This window comes from Gekko japonicus, unplaced genomic scaffold (genome assembly GCF_001447785.1).
Source record: "Gekko japonicus isolate JY-2015 unplaced genomic scaffold, Gekko_japonicus_V1.1 scaffold719, whole genome shotgun sequence".
Lineage (NCBI taxonomy): Eukaryota > Metazoa > Chordata > Lepidosauria > Squamata > Gekkonidae > Gekko > Gekko japonicus.
In genome coordinates this window covers 209,318-236,691 of record NW_015175991.1, presented here as the reverse complement: position 1 = coordinate 236,691, position 27,374 = coordinate 209,318, and the positions used below count along the sequence as shown (strand labels likewise).

Genomic DNA, 27,374 nt, shown 5'->3' with positions numbered 1-27,374 from the left:
CCTCAGCAGGCTTCATCCCTAAAATATCCTGGAAGTTTCCAACCTGGAGTTGGCAACCCTATGTCCTTTCCAGGCAACCATCAGCCTACCTTTATCTGCCTGTCTGTCTTCAGATTTACATCCCCCCCCGCAGCCTCTGCCTAGGGAAAGGGCAGTCTTTCCCTGCATTGGGAACCAAAGCAGCTGACATCATTCTCCTCTCCCCCATATGATCCACACAACAACCCTGTGAGGTATGTTAAGGTTGAAAGTGTGTGTATGGTCCATAATCCCCCAGGCAGCTTTTAAAACATGAACCTGGGACCTGCACACCATCCTCTGAAGCGCTCTCAGGTACATATCTGTGGCAGAAATGGGGTGACTCTGCTTGTGGGTGATCTGTCTTTTTTGTGGTGTGGCATGATTGTGTTATTGGGTTTGTTTCTGTTGAAGGGGAAGTGATGTGTTGTGAGTGAGGACATATTTTACCTCAGGATACAGCAGGTCCCATATGCAACTGACAATGCCAACTGTCTTGCAGAGGGGGGGGGGAGTTTGAGGTGTGGAATGGAGTGAAGTCCAATCAGCTTCCATATGCAAATGACCTTGAAACTCTGGCCCAATCAGAGAAGAGTGGGCTGAAGCAGCCCAGCCGTAGAAGCCCCGTCCCTGCACTCAGTCTGCAGATGGTCCTCTCCTGTCAGAGGTTCAGAGCAGACTGACCGGAACACTCTGGCCAGGGCTGACGTGGGCGGGACTACACAAAGCAGCCAGGCAACCCAGCCAGCGTCTTCTGACTGACAGTTCAAGCCTCCAAACACTGTTGGTGTGAATTGGAACGTTGGGCCCCACTACAGCTTTATATATAAGGGAGAGATACACACTCTCTCTCTCCCTCCTATCAAGTCTAAACTTCTTTTATTGATATAACATTAAATGAATCATTTATAACATAGTTAGCATATAAAATTGTACTATTCCACATATTTACAGAATTTAAGAGTATCCATACAATCATTTTCTGTCAGAAAAATTGCATGCATTCCCAAAAAGTCCTGGGGGGGGGGCTCACAATTTCCCCCAATAAATTTTTTCATTTTTTTCCTTTACATCCCTACATTTGATGGAACATTCCCAAAACTAAAAAACACATCAAATTGTTAAAAAGGGATAACACACATAAATGCGAGAAGGACCTTGTGATGATGAAAAATAATGTGAAAATGCCAGGGCTGCATAGATTACCCTCTAATGCAGTGGTTCTCAGCCTTCTTATCCTACATCCCACCAATTTTTCTTACAAAGAACTCAAATCCCACCATGAGTTTTTCTGAAAAGGAAATTTATATGTATACAGGCATTCTGTTATTACTACTAATATGCCAAAAAGTCACAAAAAGATAATCTGTGGCAGTTAGGATCACAGGAGACAGCAGGTCACACTTGCAGGTAGACATGGGGATTGAGGGAGAGCAAACTGTTAGTAACTGTTATGAAAACCCTGTGCCCCACCTAGACTACTTCCATATCTGGTTGAGAACCATTGTTTCACTGTACATACAACCAGGAGTGGGTCCTAGGCTTGCCACCTGCCCCTTGTTCCAAGACACAGGCCCTTATTTTGGAAACCCTCATGGAAAACATAACACTTTAATTGCAAAAATCAATTATAATGTAATACCTTACAAAAATGACATTTTAATATTCTTCATGTTCTGACATAAGCAGTATTTCATTTTCTTAGTAAGAACATAAGAACATAAGAGATGCCAATGTTGGATCAGGCCAAAGATCCATCCAGTCCAACACTCTGTGTCACAGTGGCCAGAAATACCAGTGCCATCAGGAGGTCCACCAGTGGGGCCAGGACATTAGAAGCCCTCCCACTGTTGACCCCCCCACCCCGCAAGCACCAAGAAGACAGAGCATCACTTGCCCCAGAGCCCCTATCTATACCTTGTGGCTAATAGCCACTGATGGACTTCTGCTCCATATGCTTATCTAATTCCCTTTTGAAGTGTTCCAACATAGTCCTTATTTTAGAGAGCTTCAGGTGGCAGCCCCAGGCAATACTCACATACATCTTATTATCTTTACAGACATGCCATTTTAGTCTTTTATTACTAGAAGTAACGACTTCTACAGCACTGTCCTATGTAAAAGCCCACCACAATCCTCATCCCATCTGTCCTCATAACAAACCTATGAGGCAGGTTAGGCGGAGGGAGCTGCCAGAGAACTCTCAGTGTTGGGGCAGGGTGGTGGTGATGGAATGGAACCAGAAGGTGGAACTTGAGCCTCAACACAATGGGCCAGCTCACATGCATATATTATCACAGAGTTTCTGGCAAACTAATGTATGCATTAGTTGACTGAAAAGCATTGTGTTTGAGGAAAGAAGGAACTGTGGCGCCTGATGCAAGAGGACAGTTTTGTAAGGTAAGTCACAGAGAGACAGACGTGTACAGGATACTAATTCTAAGTACATCAGAAACTCAAACATAGCAGCTACTCCAAGATAGCCAAATGCCTTGAGTTTTAGAGCCAATGCCTTTTTTATTCCTCCTGGCATCTTCATACTATGGACTGTTGAATCTCCTATGCCTTTAACAACGACATGAGAAATTCAACAACTCATAGTATGGAAGTGCAGCAATGGAGAAAGCTTCACCTGCTTCACTTCTGCCTGTGACAGCTGCTAAAGGTACACAAATCTTACCAAGGAAAAAAAATTACCCGGATTAATGGTTGCATTCTAGAAGCAACACCATCCGAAGCAAGGTACATCTGGGGGATTTCATCCTCAGTCTGCGGGCATTTCATTAATAGCATCACCAGGACTCAAGAGAGAGGCCACAGGTAGGCCTTGCCTTTGCCCCTGAAGCTGGTTTCAACACCCCGGAACACGTGAAACAAGAACGACTTGTCACTGAGCATGTGCAGAGTACGCTCGCCTTACGACTGAGAATCCCCAGCCACCCCAAACAGCTGCAACTGGGAGACTCTTACAGGCTCCCGTAAGACGAGGCGGGCTCCGGCGCATTTCGTGTTAGAAATGACCCACTGGAGAAGGAGGTGGCAGCAAAGCTAAGGAGCACTCGGGCGACAGTGGCCGATCATCGCTCCTCGCCTGTATTACATACCCTACCCCCTTCCACTCACACTCCGAGGGCTGTCCAAGACCAGCCCGCAATAGCGCTGAGCACTCTCCCTCCAGCCCGGCCAAAATCCCACGGCGACCACCTCCACGGCGTCCTCCGGGCTGCTCCCAGCAACAGCTACGTTTGCAGCAGCCATCTGACTGCGGCTCCGCTCAGCGGCAGCCGGCAGCACCGCCCACACGGTCTCTTCCTGTCCCGGGCGAAAAGGATGCACCACCGGCTGCCTTGGAGAGGGGGACAGGAAGAAACCACCGAGACAGCGAGGAGAGGGGTGAAAAGCCATAGCAGCAGCAAAAAGAGGTAGTGGTCTGAGTCTGTTTCGTGTGTAAGGCTGGACTCTTGAGTTCCATTGGGGGGGGCATGCAAATGGATGGGAAAGAGCCTGCTTCAGTGCACTGGAAGAAGGAAGGAGGGCTATACGGATTTTCAGCTTTGCAATTGAACTGAAGCTGAGACCAAAGACCTCGCTGACACAGAGAAAACTGCGGACTCTGCTTCTACTTCTGACAAATTATTAATCAGTGCTTGGTTTAAATAAGAATTGAGCAACCACGTGTTAGCTGAAGCCAAGGATAATCACACACCACTGCGATAATAACAGGTTTATGAAAGAAAGTGCAGCCAGTGTAACAAGTCCTTATATCAAGTCATATAAGCACAGGTCTTTTATTTCACAAAGCAGCCGGGTTCTAAACACATCACACCCTAATCCTATGCTTGCAAGAAACCTCACTGGCCTCAACGATGATTTGCTTCTAAATAAGCTTCATTAAAAGTGGGCAAAAAGACCTTGGGTTCTCTAGAAGGAGTAAAGTGGCCCTTATCTTTTGGGTGTTATTAATACAGTTATTGGCTGTTGGGGGGGGGGGGGCATACAGAAATATAGAAGTACTTCAGAGGGTTGTTCATTTCCCAGAGCAAGGAAAATATGGGAGCCCTAAGCACTGGTTTATAGCTTATTGTTTTAGTCACCAGAGTTATCGCAGCTGAGAGTTGTGTTTCCTTTTCCAGTTGTCAGCTAAGCCCTGATCTATTTCCCCTTGCATGAAGCCTCTGTTTGCTCAGCTTCAACTGGGAGAAGAAGACTTGGTTTTACTACTACTGATTTTTCTGGAATTTACTTCCAATCAATGTGTTTAGGATCAGGGTTTCAGCACTATTGTGCCCCAGCCACTGAATACTTCTTAGGACCCAATCCCTGTTTCACCCTCTACTGTGCTGTTTACAGTGGCGACTGATCCTTGCTTTTCCACAAACAGTGTGTATGTTCAGCTTCCAATTAATACAATGAGGAAAATCCCTAAAACTGTCCAGGACTAAGGAGAAACAAGAGTTGCCCTTGCACCGGGGGCTAGTGGATATGTTTGGAGCAGTTTCCCAGTATGAGGTATCTAAGTGCTTCCTTCCTTTTCCAGGATTGTCGGAGTGGTGCCCTGCCTTCTCAGACTTTGAGGTGCCTACAACATTCATGTAGCCACATCAAGTCACTGTAATGATGGATGCACTGTGAATTGATGTTTCCCCACATAAAATACAAAAATGTACAGCATCAGAAGAAATTTCCCAGATAATGCTAAAACAACATAGCAGAAAATGTGTATATTTTTCCAGGGGTCCCCAATTGTGATGCGCTTATAAGTACTTTTGGGTCAAATGGTTGCCACTAGGTGCTAATCCCAACATGTTGGGAGGGTCTAAGATGGAGGCAGCAGCTTCTGAATAAGTGCTCCCTGCTAGGGTTGCCAGGTCTAACTTGGCAAATTCCTGGAGATTTGTGGGTGGTGCTTGGGCAGGGTGGAATTTGGAGAGGGGAGGGAGCTCAGCAGGGATGTAACAGAGTCCACTCTCTGAGGCTGCCATTTCCTTCAAGGGACCTGATCTCTGTAGTCTAGAGATCAGCTATAATTCTGGAAGAACTTAGGGAGGATTTTGTGGATTTGAATTACAAATTTATAAGTTTAAGGCTGTTAAAAACCTTAGGAAATTCTGTGGAAATGGCGGCCTGGACAGGAGCATTTTTAAAGGCTCCAGATGTGTCTCACTGAGGATAGAGAGAATTTATTCCTCTATACCCACCTCTCCCCCCACGGGACATCCAACTGACAGGTGAATCCTCGGAGGAGGTCTGATTTACAGAGGCTCCACTAGGGTTCTGATAACATCAATATCAGCAGTCTGGAACAGTTATTAATTTTGGAAGATTAGCAGACTCCTAGGGTTCCCAGGTCCCAGCAGGGGTTCCCCCGCTTTTGGGGGCTCTTACAATCTTCTTTCCCTTCCCCTCCCCACAATAGACACCCTGTTAGGTAGATGCAGCTGAGAGAATTCTGAGAGAACTGTGACTGACCTGAGGTCACCCAGCTGGCTTCATGTGGAGGAGTGGGGAATCAAATCTGGCTCTCCAGATTAGAGCCCACTGCTCTTAACCACTATACCACACTAGCTCAATTTATCAGTGCTCTCTCAGGATTATACAAGAAGTCTGCCTCAGAAAAAGGAATAAGAGAATATTTCAAAGACATCCTGACCACAAAGTTCACACCAGAACACAGAAAAAAATTAAATCAAACAATAACAATTCAAGAAATCTCCCAGGCCAAAATTTTTTGAAAAACAGTAAAGCTCCAGGCCTGGATGGGCTAACAGCAATGTATTATTTTGAAGAAGTCTTAATGATACTTTTACAAAAAGTAATGAATGAGATAAAAGAAGGAAAGACAATACCTCTGATGTGGCAAGAGGCATATATAACGTTAATAAAGAAGGCAGTGATGCAGTGCTACCACAGTCATATAGGTCTATTTCTCTGCTGAATGTAGATTACAAAATCTTTGCTACAGTATTGTCAGAAAGATTACAAAATGTATACCAAAATTAATACACACTGATCAAACAGGCTTTGTACCAAAGAGATATATATATGAAAGATAATATACGATTTATAATGGACACAATCAAACTTGTGAACAAGAAGAGAAAGAAAGCAGCATTTTTATTTTTTGAATGCAGAAAAAGCATTTGACAATTTAATATGACCTTTTTAATTGAATGTACTTAAAAATTTAAACTGTGGCCCTGAATTCTGGAACTGGAGGCAAGGTATATATTCGAACCAACAAGCAAAGTTTTTAATAAATGGGAAATTAACAGAGACAATCTCAATAGAAAAAGGAACATGCCAGGGATGTCCTTAGTCACCTCTACTATTTATCCTAGCATTAGAGACTTTAGCTACAAGGATCAGAGAAGACACTAGGATTAAAGGAATAAAAGTGAATGATATAGAACTTAAAAAGAAAAGCTATGCAGATCATGTTGTTCTGACAGTCATGGATCCCCCAAAATCACTACAGTATGTAATGGAACATATTGAAGAATTTGGATCATTTTCAAGATACAAAATCAATAGGAAAAAAAAGACAAAAATGATAATGAAATTTTTAACACAACAACAACAAGATGTTATAAAGTGTACAGAATGCACAGTAACCAATGGCCCCATCAGATATTTCAGGTATGTCCAACAGGTAGATTGCAATCTACCAGTAGATCGCGGAGGGGTCAGAGGTAGATCACCAGCCCCACTTGGTCTCCTGGTTTGCTGGACAGGTGTTTGGGGTTTTTTTTAATGATTGTTTGGTGGTATTTGATTATTGGTGCCAGTATGATGAATTTTGCTTACCAGTAAATGACAGAAGGTGCATTATAAATGGGGGGGGGGGCAGTGGAACCCAACTTTAGTGGGTTAAAATCTAATTTGAAAGTAATTTGAAACTTTATTTTCATGGTGGTAGATCACCGGCACTTTTGGCCAGAAAAAATAGATCATTACCTCTTTGAAGTTGGACATGCCTGAAATATTTGGGAATAAATGTTACTGGGCAAAATTGTAATATTCTCAAAAATAATTACCAGAAGATCTGGAAAATGATACAGACAGATTTATCTAGATGGAAAAAATTAAAAATGTCATGGCTGAGAAGAATCTCTGCAATCAAAATGAATGTACTGCCAAAACTAAATTTCTTATTTCAAATGTTATCTATATATATAGAAGAAAGAACACTGAAAGAGTGGCAGAGACAGATAAACAAATTTATTTGGAATGGTAAGAAACCAAGAGTAAGCTTTAAAATATTGCAAGATGAGAAACAGAGAGGAGCATTAGCAGTTCCAAATATAAAATTATATTATCAAGCAGCAGGCCTGGTCTGGATTATGGATTGGATTAAAAACCCAAGACAAAGAACAGTAAAACTTGAACTAGAAGATTTGGCACTCAGAGCCAGTCTTGAATACTAGGGAATATGAGGAAAGAGTTTCAAGGTTATACCTTCACACACCTGGGCCCCAGCACCTATTGCTTTCAAAGTAAAGCACTGAGGAGTTATAAACAAGGGCAAGGCCCAGGTTCTTTTGCTATTTGCAGGGGCAAAAATAAACACAGTGTGATGTTAGGGATACTAAAATGTTTTGTAATCTGTTCTCATTAGTTTGTGTACAGAGGTAAAAGTATTGGCAGCAGGAGGGAAAAAACAGGATTATGCCTGGAGGGAGAATCAATTAAGTGAATAGCCTTGGAGATCAGGGAAAACAAGAAAGTCAAGGTAGACTCTTTATAGAACAGCTTAATTTGTAAAATGATACTTATGGCTGACATTTTAAAATAGAAATAGGGAGAGAGAGTAGAGAACACTTTTTAAGGAGGTTAATAGAAATAGCCTTGGAGATCAGGGAAAACAAGAAAGTCAAGGTAGACTCTTTATAGAACAGCTTAATTTGTAAAATGATACTTATGGCTGACATTTTTAAATAGAAATAGGGAGAGAACACTTTTTAAGGAGGTTAATAGACAATTCTGCTTCAGCTGGTACAGGATATTTTCAGTTGGAATAGGCTATTTATAACTCAGTATGGAAACAGTTGTCCCTTTTCTCAAAGCAAAACCCAGCTCACCTGTCACCCATTTCAAGTGATACGGTTAATAACCCCAAAGAAACTCAACAAATGAGATAAACAACAATGTTCCAGCAGTAAAGTAGAATGTAGTGAAGTGTCTCTGTAACAGTCTCACAATTTTATCATGATAACATCACTCTATGCATACAGAAAAAAATCTACCACTTGGCAGTTGAATTAGTTTTAGAAGAAACACATACCTCTTCCTCTGCTGGCTCCATTTGTAAACCAAGAATTGTGATCACACAAATACTACTTTTAGAAAATCTAAGGAAGCGTTAAAATAGCTCTGCTTTCTTTATGAAAGTTCCCGATCTTGCGAGACATGTTTCCAGTGGACAAGAGATCCTATTCTGATGTTTATGCAATGGGGGGTGGGGAAGGGAGGTTAATGACAGGCGACTCTTCTTACACTAGTCCCACACCCCTTGTGATACATAAGTTAATTACACACAGCAGGTATATGAACTCTTCCTTGTGATACACAAGTTAATTACACACAGCAGGTATATGAAAAGGTATTGCTAAACACAGGTTCAGATACCACTTGCCTTCTTGGTAAAGTAAAACATGTCAGCAGTGCTGTGGCTCAGCTGAAAACATGATCTTGTCAGATTTACGTGCAGTAATGACTGAAATACAAGCCTGGGATGGAATGAGAATGCATATATCTTACCTGCTTAGCAAATCTCCTTATTAATTCCCTCTTAGTAAGTGCTTTTCTAGGATTTGAGTTTGTTCCCACACTCCAGTGTCCTAAGCCAATTTTAGTTATCTAAATACTGACAGATTTGTAAATGTGCATTTGTAAGCATAGTTATTAGAAAGTAAAATCCATTGAATTAGCTGAGTCTTTAGTTAATATATTTAGAATTGGGCTATGTATAAATTTTTTGTATTGGCTTGCAAAGCATTTGTATTTTGTTCCCATCCTGTACCAAAGACTCAGGAGTCAATGACAATATATTCTGATTTCATTTAATCCTCACAGCAACACTGAGAGGCAGATAGAACCAAGGGATAACAATTTGCCAAGATCATGTCAGTAAGCTGCATAGAGGAATAGGAGTTTTAGCCTGGCCTCTCCCATCCAAACCCAACATTTGGAACACTGGTTCTGAATAAGCTCTCATTAGTTTTGAATTTTCACACTAGATAGTTTACTTTCTCCGTGGAACTGGCTAATAAACTGAGAAATTCAAATGCATCAATCCCTCATGCCATATGCTGTGAGTAGATCACAGTGTTTTATTTGAAGACTAGCCTGCTACCTGTGCTTCGCTACAGTATTTAAGTTCCATAAATCCAGTTATAATACTGATGTTGTGAAATTTGAAATGTGACATTTGTTGTAGTGTAAGAAATGAATGAGACATACACACTTTTTCTTCTCTACTGAAGGACTTCTCTCTAGACCACATTGGTGGTTCTGCCCTCAGGTGCTAGGATGACCAGGCTGCTCAATGAGCTCACTCTGGAGCAGGCCACATAAAACTGTCCATTTAAGAAGCAGTCGTCTGTTAAGTGAACTCCTGCCACCTTCCACGAAAGTGATGGCCTCTCTACTTGTATTCCTGGATTGTTTTGCTCATATGGAGACTGTGTTGTTCTGAGCACCTCCGAGTGATCTCACTGGTACTTGGCCTGCGCAGCTCAGTGCCCTGCAGGAGTCCTATGTGCAAATGTCTTTGCCGCATTCCTAAGTTGCCTCCTCCTTGTAGTGTTGGTGTATCTGGCTCAACATTTGCCAGGAGCTTTCTTGGGGGCAGTAAGAGGTGAAAGGTGTGAGGGGGAGTTGGTGTGAGGGAGTGGTGATGTGGTGGATATTTCTTCAGGTTCATGAGGGAGGCACGCATCAAAATGGCTCCTAGAAATGTCCTTTATTATCTCCCCATAAACATTCATAACCTGGCCCTGCTCCTACACCAGCCTGTCTGGTGTTGGGTGTGTGTGTGTTGTATTTAAAGGAATCGGGGAGGCTGGGCCAGTGCTAAGGCAATCCTGCTGAGCAAACCTCCCCGAGGGCTGTAAGCATCCCACCTCCTCTCCTACACCTGACAGGCAGCTGCCTGTCCAGTGTAGGACAGGGAGGGGGGAGGAGTATTAGAAGCCCAAGTGGAGGCAGGGCTAGCAGGCTCACTAAAGCATTACTGCTGAAGCAGGCTCCCTTGTGACTTTAAGCACCCTGCAACCGCTGCTGCACCTGACTAGGTGATGACCTCTCTACTTGTGTTAGGTGTAGGAGACGGGGGGAGTGTGTTAGAAGCCATCCCACCTCCTCTCCTCCACCTGACAGGCAGCTGACTGTCCAGTGTAGGAGGCGGAGGGGGGAGGAGTATTAGAAGCCACTGTGGAGGTGGGGCTGCACCTGACAGACAACCGCCTGTTAGGTGTAGAAGGTGGGGGGAGTGTGTTGGAAGCCATCAGAGAGGCTGGGCCAGCAGCTTTGCTTCACCTCACAGGTGGTTCTTGGCCACTCCTGATTTCCTCAACTGTCATTAGCTCTCTGCAGTCCCCTAAACTCAGAGATTTACCTCAGAACACTGAGCTCTGCAGCTGACCAATCAGAGATTTGGGGGTGCAGAGAGGCAGCTGCCTGGCAGCCGCATAGGAATCAATAGGGAGAGCACATTTCCCCCCTTTTGACCCACTTAGGGGTCGAATTTCTAAAAATCCCTTCTTAGCAAGCACCTATGCCACGGTAGGCGTGCTCTCCCCAAATTTGGTGTCTCTAGGTCCAGCAGTTTGGCCAGGGTGTTGATTTTACGGTGAAGGAACTTTCGTGAGCAGTGACTCACGAAAGCGCTTACTCTGACACGTATTTTTTTAGTCTTTAGGTGCTACTGGACTCTTGCTCTTTTCTGCTGCTAACAGACTAACACAACTATCCATCTTGTTTTATCTAAGCAGCCTACTTAAACGTTCAAATGTTGAAGCCTGAGCAATTGTAAACTTGATGGCAGTGTCATTAAAATCACTCAGAGTTGAACTATAAGGCCAACATAGTATCTAAAAGATCTTACCCTATGCTCTGACCTATGTGTGTGCAAAGTCATCACACCAGCATTGCCCCACCTAGGACACAGGCATGCACATTATTTTGTGTTTATTTGGTTGGCCCTAATAAAAGATATTGCATGGCTTTGGGGGTTTGCATTTGTTTGTACCTAGGTGGTTACATGGAATCCATTTTATGGTTAACTGGTAGGGCTGCCAACTCCAGGTTGGGAAATTCCTGGAGATTTGGGGGGAGGGTAGAGCCCAGGAAGGGCAGAGTTTGGGGAGGGAAGGGAACTCAGCAGGGTACAAGCCAATTAATTTATTAATATAGTGTATGGGTAACACATTATCCATCAATGTGTGCATGTAGTCACAGTCTTTTTTTGTATTTGTGTGGGTGCACACACACACACCTGGAAGTCATGGCGACCTGTGGTGATTGGCCCCTACTGGGGGCATGGAGGATATTCAGAGAGGTGGCTGAATAAAGCCTGCCCATGCCTTTCGGCTCTGGTATTCCAAGGAGGTCTCCCATGTAAGTACTTACCTGAGTTGACCCTGCTTAGCTTCCAATATCTGACAAGATCGGGCTTGCCTGGGCTATTCAACTCAGGGCATGCAGGCACAATCTTTAAGCTTCTTTAATGAGGAAAGTGGGAAGATCTTCAGCCATGAAGGTCACTAGGCAAGCCCATAGCCAGGATTTTTTCATTCAGGGGGTCTTTAAATAAGTTGGGGAGCACCCCTCCCACACACCCCCAAGCGAGCAGCCCCGCTCCTGCCCTTTTCTTCAACCAGCCAGGCGTCCTTTTGGCAGGGGAGCCAAGGCTGCCAGGGCAGGAGAGTGGCAAGCCTGCCCGAGGAGGCTGCCTTTGTAGCCTGCCTACCACCGCCATGGTTCCTCTCCCCATTTCCACCCCGGCAGCTGCTTCTCCTTCTTGTCCTCCAGCCTTGGCTGAATTATGGGCAGGAAGAGCCGGAGCAAGGGTGCACACATCACCTCCACCAGCTCCCGCTTGCCTTTTGGCTGGCACGCCTGCCGCCAATAGTGGGGAGGTGAGAGAGCGCCATGAGATTGGAGGGCAGTGCAGAGCTTGCCTTCTTACCAGCTTGCCAGCGACAAAAGGGAGTGGTCACGGCCAGCAAGAGGGAGTGGCTGTGGCTGGCAATGAGCGCCATAAATAAAATAAAACATTGGAAGTCAGGTGGCCTGGGCTGGTTGGGACGTTGGGGGGCCTTGGTGGTAAGTTGGAGGCCAGGCTCTGAGAGGTCCCACTGTAGCTACAGGCCTGTTACTGGCTGATCCTTGTGTGAGTTATCCATGTCACTTACCTAACTTACCTCATACAGAACAAAATTTGAGTCCAGTGGCACCTTTAAGACCAACAAAATTTATTTCTGCATATAAGCTTTTGTGTGCAAGCACACAAGTGCTTATATGGTGCCACTGGACTCAAACTTTGTTCTTTTGTTCTAGACCAACACAGCTACCTACCTAAATATACCTTGTGAGCACCAAATGGAGGAAAGGACGACCACGTACAATACCCTGAGGAAGCATTGTGTATTAATGTATATGTTGTTGTTCAGTCGCACAGTCGAGTCCGACTCTTCGCGACCCCATGGACCAGATCACGCCAGGCCTTCCTGTCTTCCGCCGTCCTCTGATGTATATGTAATGTATAAATTTATATGTAAATTTATATGTATATGATGTATATGTAAATGTATAAATTTGTATTTTAAAAAAAATTGCCATCAAGTAACGGCTGACATGGCAACCTACAGGATTTTCAAAGCAAGAGATGTTCAGAGGTGGTTTGCCATTGCCTGCCTCTGCGTAGGGTTGCCAGGTGCCTACCTCGTGCCAGCAGGGGGATTTGGGGGGCATTCTGGGGGTGGGTGGGGACGTTGGTGGCACAATGTGACATCATCGCATCAGCAATATTGGGGTGACACACTACTTTTTGGGCAAAACTCTATGATATAGATGGCTACAAACCAAAGAGTTTTGCTCAAAAAGTAGAGCATCACCGCCGACATCCGCGACATGATGATATCTCTTCTGGAAGTGACACCATTGCATCGCCGACATCGCACAGGGGCATCTGTTAGGAGGTGGGCTTTCCCTCGCCAGCCAACTGGCCGGCAGTGGGCAGGAACCCACAAAAACGGGATTCCCCACCCCACCGGGGGACTGGCAAGCCTACCTCCACATCATGACACTGGTATTCCTTGAAGGTCTCCTGTCGAAATACTTGCCAGAACCAACCCTGTTAAGCTTCCAAGATCTAATGAGATTGGGCTAACCTAGGCTATCCAGGTCAGTAATTATATATACATTTTAAATGCCAAAGAACAGCAACTGAATAAAAATCTTCTTCTGCTATAAGACCTGCATTTTACAGTGCCATTCTGAAATGATTTTCCTGGGACTAAGCACCACTGAACAAAAGAAGCCTTACTTCTGAGGAGCAGACCTGTTTAGGATTGTAACTCATAAGAGAGCTCAATGTGACGCAACAAAATTAAAGACACTCACCTTTTCTCTCATAAGCATCATAAATGAAAATGCAGACTTTATAAAGTCACTGATGTCATTCAGATACAGGACAATCGGAAATAGCCATTCTCTTTCTGCTTCATATAAAAGTGAGAGAAAAGAGAGAACAGGTTTTACAATTTCTGGTGTTATATATGATTATAATTTTTTTGTTCATATGTAATTTTGAATGCTAGGTTTTGGATACCACTTACCATATCTGAGAGTAGAGTTTTGAGTCATTGGATTTCTCACTAATACTCTTTCTTTCAAATTCAGCGGACCGCTGCTCTCTGAAGTACACATTTTATGCTCAGTATTTTCTGAAGGAACTTTGTTTGTTTTTAAATGTTGGCCACTGTTAGGTTTCTTATCCGAATTCACTGTAGGAGCACTAACAGATAATTTTCCTGTATTAGTTGTACCTATAAACAACAATAAAATGGTTTCATTTTATATTAATTTTAATCTGTTATAATCTTTTGGCATATGAAGATTTAACAAATTGTTTCCAGCTTCATATTCACAACTCTGATTTTCTTTTAATCATCAGAGTCCTCCCAATCTACAATCTCCCAATTTAAAATTAGACAGAAAATTGGAAAAAAGGCAAAAAGGAAAATATTCATCATCCATCATGGTTTGGATGTGTCAGTAAATTAATTCATTTATAATTATTGCTAGGCCTGTCAGTTTATTAAAGTAATTATTATTTATTTGGGAAGGAGGAGGAGGAGATTGGATTTATACCCCACCCTTCACTACCTGAAGGAGTCTCAGAGCAGTTTACAATCTCCTTCCCCTTCGCCTCCCCACAACAGACACCCTGTGAGGTAGGTGGGGCTGAGAGAGCCCTTTTGAGAACTGCTTGTGAGAGAACAGCTCTGAAAGAACTTGTAACTGACCCAAGGTCACACCAGCAGCTGCATGTGGAGGAGTGGGTAATCAAACCCAGTTCTCCCAGATTAGAGTCCACACTCCTAACCACTATACCAAACTGGCTCCCAAGAAGCAGAAGAAGAATTGGTTTTTATACCCCGCACTTCACTACCTGAAGAAGTCTCAGATTGGCTTACAATTGCCTTCCCTTCCTCTTGCCACAACAGGCACTCTGTGAAGTAGGTGGGGCTGAGAGTTCTGAGAGAACTGTGACTGACCAAGGTCACTCAGCTGGCTTCATGTGGAGGAGTGGGGAATCAAACCCAGTTCTCTAGATTAGAGTCCACTGATTTTAACTGCTACACCACACTGACTCTATGTTAGAATATTACTACTAATAATATATCACCACCACCACACAGGCTTACAACAAAATAATAAGGCACATAAGGAAAATTGTTTGAGTAATGGATTAGGATCTGAAAGACCTGTGTTCAAATCCTACTCTACTATGAAGTTTGCTGGGTAATCTTCAGTCAGTCACATGCATGCGCAGTCAACCTCCCAGGGTACTAAAGATAAAAAATGGGGTAGGGTGAACAATATATATCATGCAGAGCTACTCTGAGGAATGGAAGGATTTAAAAAAGTAATAAGAGATGGTTAACGTCAACAAGCAGAGGGAAGAAACAGAAGTGGTTATTTAACTCAGTTACGAAAATGAAGAGAACAAGAAGGAGAGAGAGAAGACAAAGAAAACAGATAGAAAATAGAGTATGGTAGTAGTTTTTATTTTATGAGAAAAAGACTTTTAAGAAATTAAAACAAAACATGCGAATGAAAATGGAGCCACATGAAAAGGGCAAAAGAGAGGAAAGCCATTATCATAACAATGAGCAGTGAAGCGGAAACAGGCAGGAGATGGGCCAACGAACCACAGCAGGAAAAGCCTCTGAAGAATATTCCAATGAATAGAATAAAAAAGGGTAGAGAATACACTAAGGTTTTGTGATACTCAAGAAAGAAACAATTTAGTGAGACTGAGAAAATAATAATGGCAAATCAGAGAACCAAATTAAATGTCTGAGGGCAGCTTGAGGGATAACTGGAAGGTGGGTAAGGATGTTTAATATTTTCTTCACCTCCCAATTCTTTCCTGGAAATCCCGCCCTTGGCCAGCTGAAAATTTTCCTTCATTGAGGAGAAAATAATTTGGGAGAGGAACACTTCACAGGGAGAACCAGCAGAGCACGGGAAGGGCTAACCTGGCCATTTTTGGAAGCCCCTTTGTCTTCCATTGCCAACACTAATATAATATGTTCTAGATATTCCAAATTATGAAAAAATAAATTTAACCCTTTAAAATTATATTGTAGTTTAAAATTATACTCTTCCCGTATCCTAAATAAAGGATAGTGAACTGCAATGTTTATTGAACCGATTAAAACCCATGTATTAATCAACTAAAAAAAGCCTTAGTCTTTGCTCTACTAGAATGTTTCCATGGAATACCCATAGAAAAGCTCCAGTAGATCCAAGCCTCACTGGCTGATCATTTAAGTTTTTACCAGCTACATGTCTGCTGTTAAGTGTGCTTCTGTCATGGGGATATTGCATTTTCCCAGAGCCTGTCTGTTTTTCCTACATATTCAAAAAATAGTTCTCCATCTATTTAAAATCATATTTCCTACAACCTCAATATAGCATAGTGCGGAGGGATATTATACGCCTAAAGGGGGTATTGTCCAGCAGTCTTATAAGCATAGAAAAAGCAGCAATTTATTGTCTTATTTTATACTGGTGAAAAATATGTCCCTTTTTGTTTTTGAAAATATTGTTCTTGCTTTCTCAAGCTTTTTTAACCACAGAGTGATCTAGTACCTGAGTTTGCCTGTTGGGCTTCACATTTGTTTCTGACATCCAGCATCAGACTTTGTAGTTCTGCAACTAAATTCATTTTCTTGTCCAAACACTCAGTCATATATGTATTTTCATATTCCACAGAAGCAATCACTTGCTTCCTTCTGCTGAAAACTTCTTCACATGGAAAAGTGGTAATGTCGTGACAAAGGTTTTCAAACTCTTGCTCCAGTAGCAGCAATTCATAACTTTCGCACATAGTTGCTTGAAGAATCCTTTTGAATTCCTGAACTAGATTTATGTAATGTTCTTGGAATCCACTGAGTGAACCAGCCTTTTCTAGCTCCAACTCCTTATCACTTATCAATTTATAACTTTTGACTGTTTCCTGGACAACAGATACAGTCTCCTGAATTAAAAACATGTTATCTTTTTGCGTGTCATCTCTTGAGTCTAAAGTAATAGATTTTTCCTGGTTATGTTTCTGTGTGTCCTCCTGAGTCCCCTGTTCCATTATTTTAAAATTATCTGTACTATAACTGATTACCTTTGTGTGCTGAACTTCACCTTTGTCTTGTTCAGAATCACTCCCCAATATTTTGACTTCCTGCCCCTGGGTTACTATATTATCTGCACTTTTTTCATTTATTTCAGAGTCTTCATTATGCTTATTTTGAAATAGCCTTCCTAGAAACCATGATGTTTTAGTAAAAATATTACCCACCACACCTTCTTTCCCTGTCTTGTCAATGCTGCCTTCTATGTTATTGAGCCCTATCTCTTTCTCGGTTCTTGTAATTTTTTTGCTTTTTTCTTGACTACCTCCAGAATCAGCAAATTGTTCTATATAGTTTAGTGTTTTTGGAAGGTGAATAAGCCTATCTTGGGCAAAGTTCTCATCATTCAGATTGATAGTTAAATGGCTCGTGTCCAAGCTATGTTTAGTGTGTAGAGGGACGTGATCCATAGAATGATCCACAGACTGTAGTCTAGATTCATCATTATGACCTGTATGAAATGTCTGGCTTTGCATATTTAAAATGTGGTTTAGTTGTTTATGGCCTGTGGAGACTCCAAGCTCCAGCACATCTAAATCTGGTGTTTGTGGAAAATGTTTTCTTGTATTATGTACCATGTGACATGTACACTTTTCAGTAGACCCTTGACTGAGAATATAACTATTCTCACAGTCTGGTAGCTCAGAGTGAGAAGACAGGACTTCTTGTTCAACTTTTAAGTCTTTTTTATCTTCCTTCAGATATGGCAAACTTACAGGCATTTTTGAAGAAAAAGTACCAGAACTAGGGTAAGATAAGATCAGTTTTTCTTTCAGGCCATGATCGTCAACTGCTTTTACTGTTAATGAAGCATCACTAACTTTAGCATGATCAAAAAAAAATTGTATTGGTTTTGAGCTGTGTTCCTCCTCACCACGTTTTCCAGCTGTCCACTTTTGTGGAACCTGAATGCCTGAATTTTGTACCCTGTTGTTGATAAATTCATCCTTTGACATGTAGCCACCATTCCCAGGAATATCTTTTTCACTTTTAAACACTTCCTTAGATGTAGCCACTGCAGATGGCTCTTGGTTATTTAATATATTTGGGTGATTTGTTAGCATCTTCAACGCGTCTTCTGTATCTTGCATACTGTCTCCTTGTTTGCTTTCACTAAGTTCAGAGATATGTTGTGAAAGTTGCCCTTGTTCTTTTATTCTCTGTTGGGAAACCTGATTAATACTTTCATTAGAAACTACACTTTTGGTTAGATTATCATTGTCATCAGAGTTTCTAAGAAAATAATCTTTGGTATGATCAAGACACAGTTTTCCTTTGCTTTTCAAATCAGGAGATTCATTTTCATCATAGGAATCTACCACATACCTTCCCTGTATATTGTCATTTACATGTTTTTCTGATTGTGACTGCAAAAAAGACACTGAATCTGAAACCTGCTCTCTCTTCATAACATCAATATAATCCCTCTCCAAGGCTTTTGAGACAAAATTCTTCTGCATTTCTTCTTTTTCGTATTCTCGTATTCCAGATGTGGGTTCTTCATTAGTAACTTTATAGTCCTGTGATAATTTTTGTACACTGAATGTTAATGTTGGTGCTTCATGTTGTTCTTCCAATAAATGTAGTTTATTGTTAGGGAATTGTTTTATTTCAGTATCCTCAGTACTTGTGCCCTTCAGTTTTTGATTGCTGAACAATGATTCCATCATAAGCCCTGATGGATGCTCTGCAGATGACACAGGTGGCTTATCTTTTAATAAATTAGTACTTTCACTAGCTTTGTTTTGCTTTGCCAATGAAGACAACAAAATGTCTTTATTGGACATGCCTTCCTTCTTCATTGCTAGATTATACTTTTTGTGATGAGATTGTTCATTCTTTTCCATTTCTTTATTTTTAAATTTAGGACTATTTTTTGACTGGCTGATTTCATCACTGGAGCTAATATTCTCTTGGCTTCTTTGCAAAGAATCTTTGTCTTTTTCTGTAGAGCTCTGGAAGCTAAGCAGATGTTCATAGCCATTAAAAGAAAGGGAATTCTGAGGTTCATCAGATTTGCTAGTCTTTTCTTCAGAATGAGGGTCATCTGTTAAATATTTGCTTTCACAGGCTCTTGAAGAAGATGGAAACTTGGCTGGATTTTGGGTACGTTGAAAAACTACTACTCTCTCCTCATTTTGGTTATGAAAAAGATTTTTATTAACATCTATTATATCATTGGGGGGAAATTCATTACATTTTTTCTGGCTCTTTATGCCATCTGAGTGCCTAGCTATCTCCTTTACTTCAGTATTTTCTGTTATTTTAAACTTTGCTGATAACATTTGCTCTCTGCTTTGTTGCATATCTAGTTTATCATCATCTGATACATCGTGAAGTACTTCATCTTCATATGGGTTGTCCTTTATTTGTGGGAAATGATCTGTATGTTCTTTCAACTCTCTAAATGTCAGTTCTCTATCTGTTGCCTGATTACTTCCTTCTTTGTCTTGTGTTGTTTCAGTCACTTCTCCTTCTGATAACCTCTCTAGATATATATCAGTGGCTGGCAAGTATGAATGATCTACTTTTTCAGTCTTATCTTTTGATCTGACTGCTATCCCATCATCTGGTTCTTCTGTTGCGGGGACAAATTTTTCATGGGAATAAATCACATCATCAGTATATTTCCATTGTATCAGTGAATCATCTATATTTTCTAGCTCCAAAGAAGAGCACTGTTTATCCTCTAGAATAGGACTATAATTTTTATCTTCTATACTGGAATTGTCTTGTATTTCTAAATTCTCAGGTTTTCCATATGTTGTTATTTGTATGTGATTACCATAGCAGATCCCTTGGTCTAATCTAAATTTTACAGATTGAAAGGGTGAAGTATTATCTTTCACTAATTCATCATCCTGTGTTTTTTCTCTACTTTCTTCATGATTTTTTGTTGCTAAAGAAGACAGTACGATATTTCCCTGGGAAGTAGCTACATCAAGGATTACTGAGACCTTCTCAGTTTCTTTCTGATTTCCCACTACTTGTGCTTTACTTTCTTTTTTTATATGGATTACTTTCCCCTCTTTTTTAGACTGGGAGCTTCTGTCTCTAGATTTCAGAGCCTGTTCTGTAATTTGTACATTCCCTTTTTTTTTAGATGCAAAACCCTCAGCATTCAATGTGTTTGTGAAAGGACTGAAAGAGAAGAAAGACTGAAGTGTTTGAGGACTGCCAGAATTTTCCTCCCTTGCAGTTGGACTATCTTTTGGGAGAAAACCTTGATCTGCATCTTGAGAAGATAGAGGCTGATCTATAAGTAATTTCTGTGACCTCTGAATGGACACAGAGTCATGAGCTGGTTGATTATCTGATTTGACTCTACTAAAACCAAATAAACTGCTATAGATGCTTTCATACCAACCTGACTGATCATTTTTTCTTCCTGACTCCTTCATTATAGCTTTATTGTTAAGGTTTTCCATAACTTCACTGTCTGATTCTGAACTGTGTTCTGCATAGTGAGATTTGAATAGTTTGTCACCTGGCTCAGTGGAAACAGATGTATCCGTAGCCTCCTTGAACACTGTAAGATCATTTGCTAACTGCACTTTGGAATCTGCTTTTTTAACCTCTGTAATTTCTTGAACATATTTTTCTTGCACTTCATGGTGTGGTGACTGGGATGTTTGCTTTCTCAAGCTTTGATCTATTAGCATCCCTATTGAATATATGCTTGGAGGCAGTGACTCTTCATTTAGATTTGTTGCTTCTGTTAGTTTATGCATCTCTCTTTTAACTTCATTCTCATTAGAGTACTCAACAGTTAAAACATCACTTATATCTAAATCAAACCAGTTTGATTTGGATACTGTGGAATCCCTGGACTCCTCTCCTTGAGTATCTGATGTTGTAGTACTGCCATGGTGATCAGCATCCCCAGTGATCCTGGAGATGTCTCGAACATCTGGATAATTTTCTTTGTACAGCAGACTGAATCCAGCCTTCTCACTTCCAAAATGCATCAAATCTGTCAGAGCACTCTGAAACCAAGTCCTTGACTCTGTTTCACTATCATCATTTAGTTTTTTTAAGTCACTATCATCGGTGATGGCTATTTTTCTGCGTCTGAACACAATCTGTTCTGTAGTCTTTGAGATTTCGCTTACAGGCTCCTCTTCTTGTTTGCCTACCAAACCAAGCCAACCTGCAATACCAGAAACAGACCATGTAGCTTGTTTGGGGTCTGGTTTCATGCTCTGACTCTTTTGATCTTCTTGTTGAATGCTCTCATCTACTCCAGTCTTGCTGCCTCTGAGTTCTGGATCTCTGTGCCTTGTAGTTTCTAGGGTATGCTGGTCTTTGGACTTGTTATCTTTGTTATCATCGTTGTCAGGTTCTTTATATTCTTTTGGGAAGGAAGTACCTGTCACTTCCAGAGCCTCATCTCTGTTTGATTTTGAGTAGTCTTCATCTGTGTAAAAAGTAACATGTTCATTTTCTTCATCTTCAGTATTAAATATGCTGTCTTTGTTTTCAAAAACATATTCCCCTCCATCAAGACAAAGAAAATCAGTTTCCTACAAATTAAAATAAAGAAATAAATGTGAATGTACCATTGGACAATACTGTTATGTAGATAGTTTTTACTGACTGTACCTACAAAGAAGATCTTCCCATTTCAATTGTTAGTACAGTGATATCATATTCATTTACCTTAGTTGGGACTTCTACTTCTTCTGTAACAAAAACTTCTTCTATCTGGACTGCATCCATTGGGAAATATCCAAAATTCTTACCTTTCTATAAAAATGGAACATTTAGAGTTTTATTACATAAAATCATGGTTTGATTGCACTTTAAAGGTGTGATATGAGAAAACAATAATAAGTGAAACCTGCATTTTTAATTGTATGGATAATAAACTCTTACTTTCCTTCAGAAAGTGTTCCCATTTTATGAGAATGTCTGGGTGAAACACTTTTGTAAATGCAGCTGCTGAAACTACTTTTTCAAGAACTAGGTAAGCTCTAGAATCCTCTTCTTTGGTGCCTCCTTCCCAGTGGATATCCTATATTTTCTCCAATAGAGGTACAGAGAGAACTTCACACTAGTATTGCTTTCCACATTACCAAAGTTACTCTTTCATGTAACAATAATAAGAAATTTCTCACAATACAAGAACTCGTGGGCACTCCATGAAATTGCTGAGCGGTCGGGTTAGAACGGATAAAAGGAAGTACTTCTTCACCCAAAGAGTGATTAACACTTGGAATTCACTGCCACATGAAGTGGTAGCGGCTACAAGCATGGACGGCTTCAAAAGGGAATTAGATAAGCACAAGTGGAGACCCGCAAGAAACTTGCGGGATGGTTATCCTATTCCTCACGCCTTTGCTTCCTCCTGTCTCCCCCTACCCAGAGGAGATCCGGGAAATTACAGGCCAGTCAGTCTGACGTCGATACCGGGTAAATTGGTGGAAACCATTATTAAGGAAAGAATTAGTAGGCACATAGATGAACAAAACCTATTGAGGCAGACTCAGCACGGTTTCTGTAAGGGAAGATCTTGTCTCACTAACCTGTTAGTGTTCTTTGAGGGGGTGAACAAACATGTGGACAAGGGGGATCCAATAGATATTATTTACCTTGACTTCCAGAAAGCTTTTGATAAAGTTCCTCATCAAAGGCTCCTAAGTAAGCTCAAAAATCATGGGATAGAAGGACAAGTCCTTTTATGGATCAAAAACTGGCTAGTTCATAGAAAACAGAGAGTGAGTGTAGGTGGGCAATTTTCTCAGTGGAGGGTGGTAAGCAGTGGGGTACCGCAGGGATCAGTACTTGGTCCACTGCTTTTTAACTTGTTCATTAATGATTTGGAGATGGGAGTAAGCAGTGAAGTGGCTAAATTTGCGGATGATACAAAGTTGTTCAGGGTGGTGAAAACCAGTGAGGATTGTGAGGCACTCCAAGGGGATCTGTCAAGGATGGGCGAGTGGGCGTCAACATGGCAAATGGGGTTCAATGTGGCCAAGTGCAAGGTGATGCACATTGGAGCCAAAAATCCTAAATATAAATACACGTTGATGGGGTCTGAACTGGCAGAGACTGATCAAGAGAGAGATCTTGGAGTTGTAGTGGATAACTCACTGAAAATGTCGAGACAGTGTGTGACTGCAATAAAGAAGGCCAATGCTATGCTGGGGATTATTAGGAAGGGTATTGAAAACAGATCAGCCAATATAATAATGCCCCTATATAAATCAATGGTGAGACCTCATTTGGAATACTGTGTGCAGTTCTGGTCACCACACCTTAAAAAGGATATTATAGCTTTGGAAAAAGTGCAGAAAAGGGCAACTCGAATGATAAAAGGGTTGGAACACTTTCCCTATGAGGAACGGTTAAGGCGCTTAGGGCTCTTTAGCTTGGAGAAACGACGACTGAGGGGTGACATGATTGAGGTTTATAAGATTATGCATGGGAAAGAGCAGGTAGAGAAAGAGGTACTTTTCTCCCTTTCTCACAATACAAGAACTCGTGGGCACTCCATGAAACTGCAGAGCGGTCGGGTTAGAACGGATAAAAGGAAGTACTTCTTCACCCAAAGAGTGATTAACACATGGAATTCACTGCCACAGGAAGTGGTGGGTGCTACAAGCATGGACGGCTTCAAAAGGGAATTAGATAAGCATATTGAGCAGAGGTCCATCAGTGGCTATTAGCCGCAAGGTATAGATAGGGGCTCTGGGGCAAGTGATGCTCTGTCTTCTTGGTGCTTGAAGGGGGTCAACAGTGGGAGGGCTTCTAATGTCCTGGCCCCACTGGTGGACCTCCTGATGGCACTGGTATTTCTGGCCACTCTGTGATACAGAGTGTTGGACTAGATGGGCCTTTGGCCTGATCCAACATTGGCATCTCTTATGTTCTTATGTTCTTAAAGTAAAAAAACTGCATTTTGGCAAAAGCTTTTCATAGCTGTTTGCACACCACGACAATCCTCCAAGCTGCAAATACAGAGTCACATGCATGGGCAATAGGGCTTCCACACAAGGCCTCTTGTGGCCACCATTTTCCCTGTTGTGACACTGGAGGACTTTTTGAGAGGTTTTTTTTTTTTTAAACAGTAATTGCTTTAGCAGGACAATGCTACAGTGTTAGAGAGCAACAGTGATTTTTTTTTAAGCCCTAGGATGGTGCAGCAGAGAAAATGACAACTGTGAGGGGCTGACTGCAGAAAAATGGCAATGATATGACCTTTTCAGGGTAAAAACATGTGTACTTTCCCATTCAGGTGGCATGATAACATGCTTGTCTTGGAGCAAAACAGGCTGGAGGATGGAAGAAAGGACAAATAGAGGATGATGTCATATAGATGCTCCCCCCCAGTAAAAACCAATCAGTTTGGAAGCCAAAGAGGAGGAAAAATCATTGCAGAACTAGCCTGTAACAATGGACATGTCCAATTCCTATCAATTCCTATTAACAGGAAACTTCCTATTAAATTAATAGATTAAATAGGAATGTAACCTAATGCTTGGCAGGGAAAGGAGCGAATAAATAAGTCAAATAAACAAATACATAAATAAAGCAAAACACTGAAACATACAATACAGAGACTGGGGTACCATTGTTACTGGCATTTATCCACAAATTATGCTGAATTGGTTGAACCATGAAGTGGGCAAGTTTTCAGATGACATAAAATTAATTTAGGATGGTGAGAATGTAAGCAGACTGTGAAGAGCTCCAAGAGGATCTCTCCAACCTGGGTGAGTGGGCAACAAAGTGGCAAATGAAGTTCAATGTAGGCAAGTGTAATGTGATGTACATTGAAGAAAAGAATGCTAACTTTTATATATACACGGGTCTGAAGTTGGGAATATTTCTCGTAAGTTTCCCTAATGGGGCCAATAACAGCTCCCCAGGCTATTTAATATCAGACAAATTGCTGTTGTCCTAATCAGGCCCGTGCATTCCTGGAGAGCCAACTCTTTAGATGGGATAATAGAAGGGGCCAACTTTGTTCTATTTTACATCAATCAAAATGGATAGGCACTACAGTCCAACACCATTCCAAAACTGTGTTGCAGTGCAGGCATTTAGTGGGATGTGGAAGAGTCAGGCTTCCTTTCTGCATCCCTGATTTTATGGGCAAGGCCACCTTGGCACTGATCCCTGAAACATCATGTGTGTCTGGTTCAGACGCCTCCTTGCCAAGCCTTATTTAGTGCTCTAGGGAGGTGTGCTATGTCCTCTCCCCCACTTATGAGGTCTGTGGGTCAAGGGGTTCCTATCCCAGGCTCATGAAGACACCGAGGCCCCAGGCTTTTGGTCTAAGGATTATACAGCCCCTATATGGCCTTCTACTGTTCTGCTCCTTGATGCTGTGCATAAGACAGGCAGTATCAGTTTTATTTATTAAATTTATATGGAAGTTAGAAGTTTTCCCTCAGATGGCCGTGGCCCTGCCCTCAGCAGGCCCCGCGTGGTCATGTCACTTCCAGGTGACGCGGGCCCCGATCCGCCGCTGGCGGGGAACGGGCCTCTGGGGCGGGGGGTTCCCAGCCCCCCAGGGGACTTGGGAAGACTACTTTCTTACCTGATATTCTATTGTTGAACGACGTTATAAATTTCCCTAGAAGATATCAGAAGATGTGATGTCACACTTGATTATTATACCTAGAATTATCTGTGCTAGGTAGTGGAAAAAGGAATCATGCCCAGATATTTGGGAATGGATTGAAAAAATTAAGGAAATGTATTTTCTATTTAAATTAACATATTTACAGAAAGGAAAATATAAGTGAGCTAGATTCATTAATATGGGTAGCTGTGTTAGTCTGTCTGTAGCAGCAGAAAAGAGCAGGAGTCTAGTAGCACCTTAAAGACTAACAAAATATGTGGCAAGGTGTGAGCTTTCATGAGTCACTGCTTACTCCTTCATATAAGTAGAAATTGAAGAAGTAGAACTAAAGAAGTCAGCAGTGATTCACGAAAGCTCATACCCTGCCACATATTTTGTTCGTTTTCTAAGGTGCTACTGAGCTCTTGCCCTTTTCTACTAGATTAATTAGGATCGCCATGTATTCAGAAAATGGAGTTAGGATGATAATATGTAGTATCGGTCTAATTTCTGTACTAATTTACATGTATATTAAATGTATGGGGGGGTTGCTAATAAAAATAATATAATATTAGCTCTTAGGTCAGACTGCAATTCAGATAGCTCGTTTAAGAATGTGTTAGCGTTTGTATGAAACACAGTGAAGGTATTTGTTTTAACTTTTCCCCAGACACTTTGTAGGGTTGAATTGAACTGCTAACCTACTGCTATATTGGCTTTTATCTACTGTTGCGATGTTTTGTTTGATTTTGCATGACTACTAAATTGTTGATAATTGCTGTATTGATGATTGTTTAATTAGTTGCCCCCTCAGAAGCCAACTGGCTAAGAGTCTGAGATATAAACATTTAATATGTAGTATTCACTCCCACTGTGACCTCTATACTGTTCCAGGGGGTCCGCTGACCCCCACCCCCCGAACAAACATTTTAGGTGAAGCTGCAATAGATAGGGAACTGGGAAAGTCCTGTTCTGTGCAAACTGCAGGTTATTGAATATATGCAATTTCTCAAAATCCATCAAAATCTCATTTCTCAAAATCCATAAAGAAAACGTTGCCATCATATAATGGGTTATCTCCAAAGGCTACTTTCTGTCAATGGAAGATCCTCTTGCTGCAGCCCACTGACTTTTCCAAAATGCAACTTTTTGGGAACAGGGGACCTTTAGGAACAACATGGGCATTGAAGTGAGGATCTGCAGTGGGAGATCTTCTGCTTATGGATCATGACCACTGAATTCAACCCAATGATAACCAGAATCACTTGTTGATCTCACTGGAATCTAATGGCTTATAGAGAAAGTGTTTATTGAAATACTTACACTTCCTGCCCACAAATCCTCCCTTTTCCTTGAAAGTTTGAAGTATACCATTATCTCTTCTCCTGATTTGAAGTTCAGATAGCGACAGTCAGGTCCTGTGTAGTCTTTAATGGCTTGCACTCGAATTATTGAAGCTGGATATATGTAAAAAATAAAGATATATGAAGAGTTTTGTGATATTGTTTGTTCAATTGTACACACAGGAAGCTGCCTTATATGAATCAGACCATTGGTCCATCAAAGTCAATATTGTCTCTCAAACTGGCAGTGGCTCTCCAGGGTCTCAGGTAGAGGTACGGTATTTCTCATCACCTACTGCCTGGTCCTTGTAACTGGAGATGGCAGGGATTGAACCTGGGACTTTCTACATGCAAAATGGAGGGTCTTCCACTCTCCCCAAACTAATACTAATCAAAAGCAGAAACAAGGATTCATTCTAGACAATCAATGAACATATACTCCAGACATTGGGATTTGAGTCCAGTAGTACCTTAGAGACCAACAAGTATGTCAGGATATGACCTTTTGAGAATCAAAGCTCCCTT

General features: G+C 41.5%; 1 protein-coding gene across 1 annotated transcript in view; it reads right to left on the bottom strand.

Annotated features, from left to right (window-relative positions):
• CTAGE5 (CTAGE family member 5) overlaps positions 1 to 8,428 on the bottom strand; it is a 48,204-nt gene extending 39,776 nt beyond the window's left edge. Inside the window, exon 1 of the mRNA XM_015426352.1 lies at positions 8,300 to 8,428. Within this exon, the coding sequence (XP_015281838.1) occupies positions 8,300 to 8,320 (21 nt within the window). The 5' untranslated portion in view covers positions 8,321 to 8,428. The remainder of the gene's footprint in view (positions 1 to 8,299) is intronic.
• Positions 8,429 to 27,374: the final 18,946 nt, after the last annotated feature.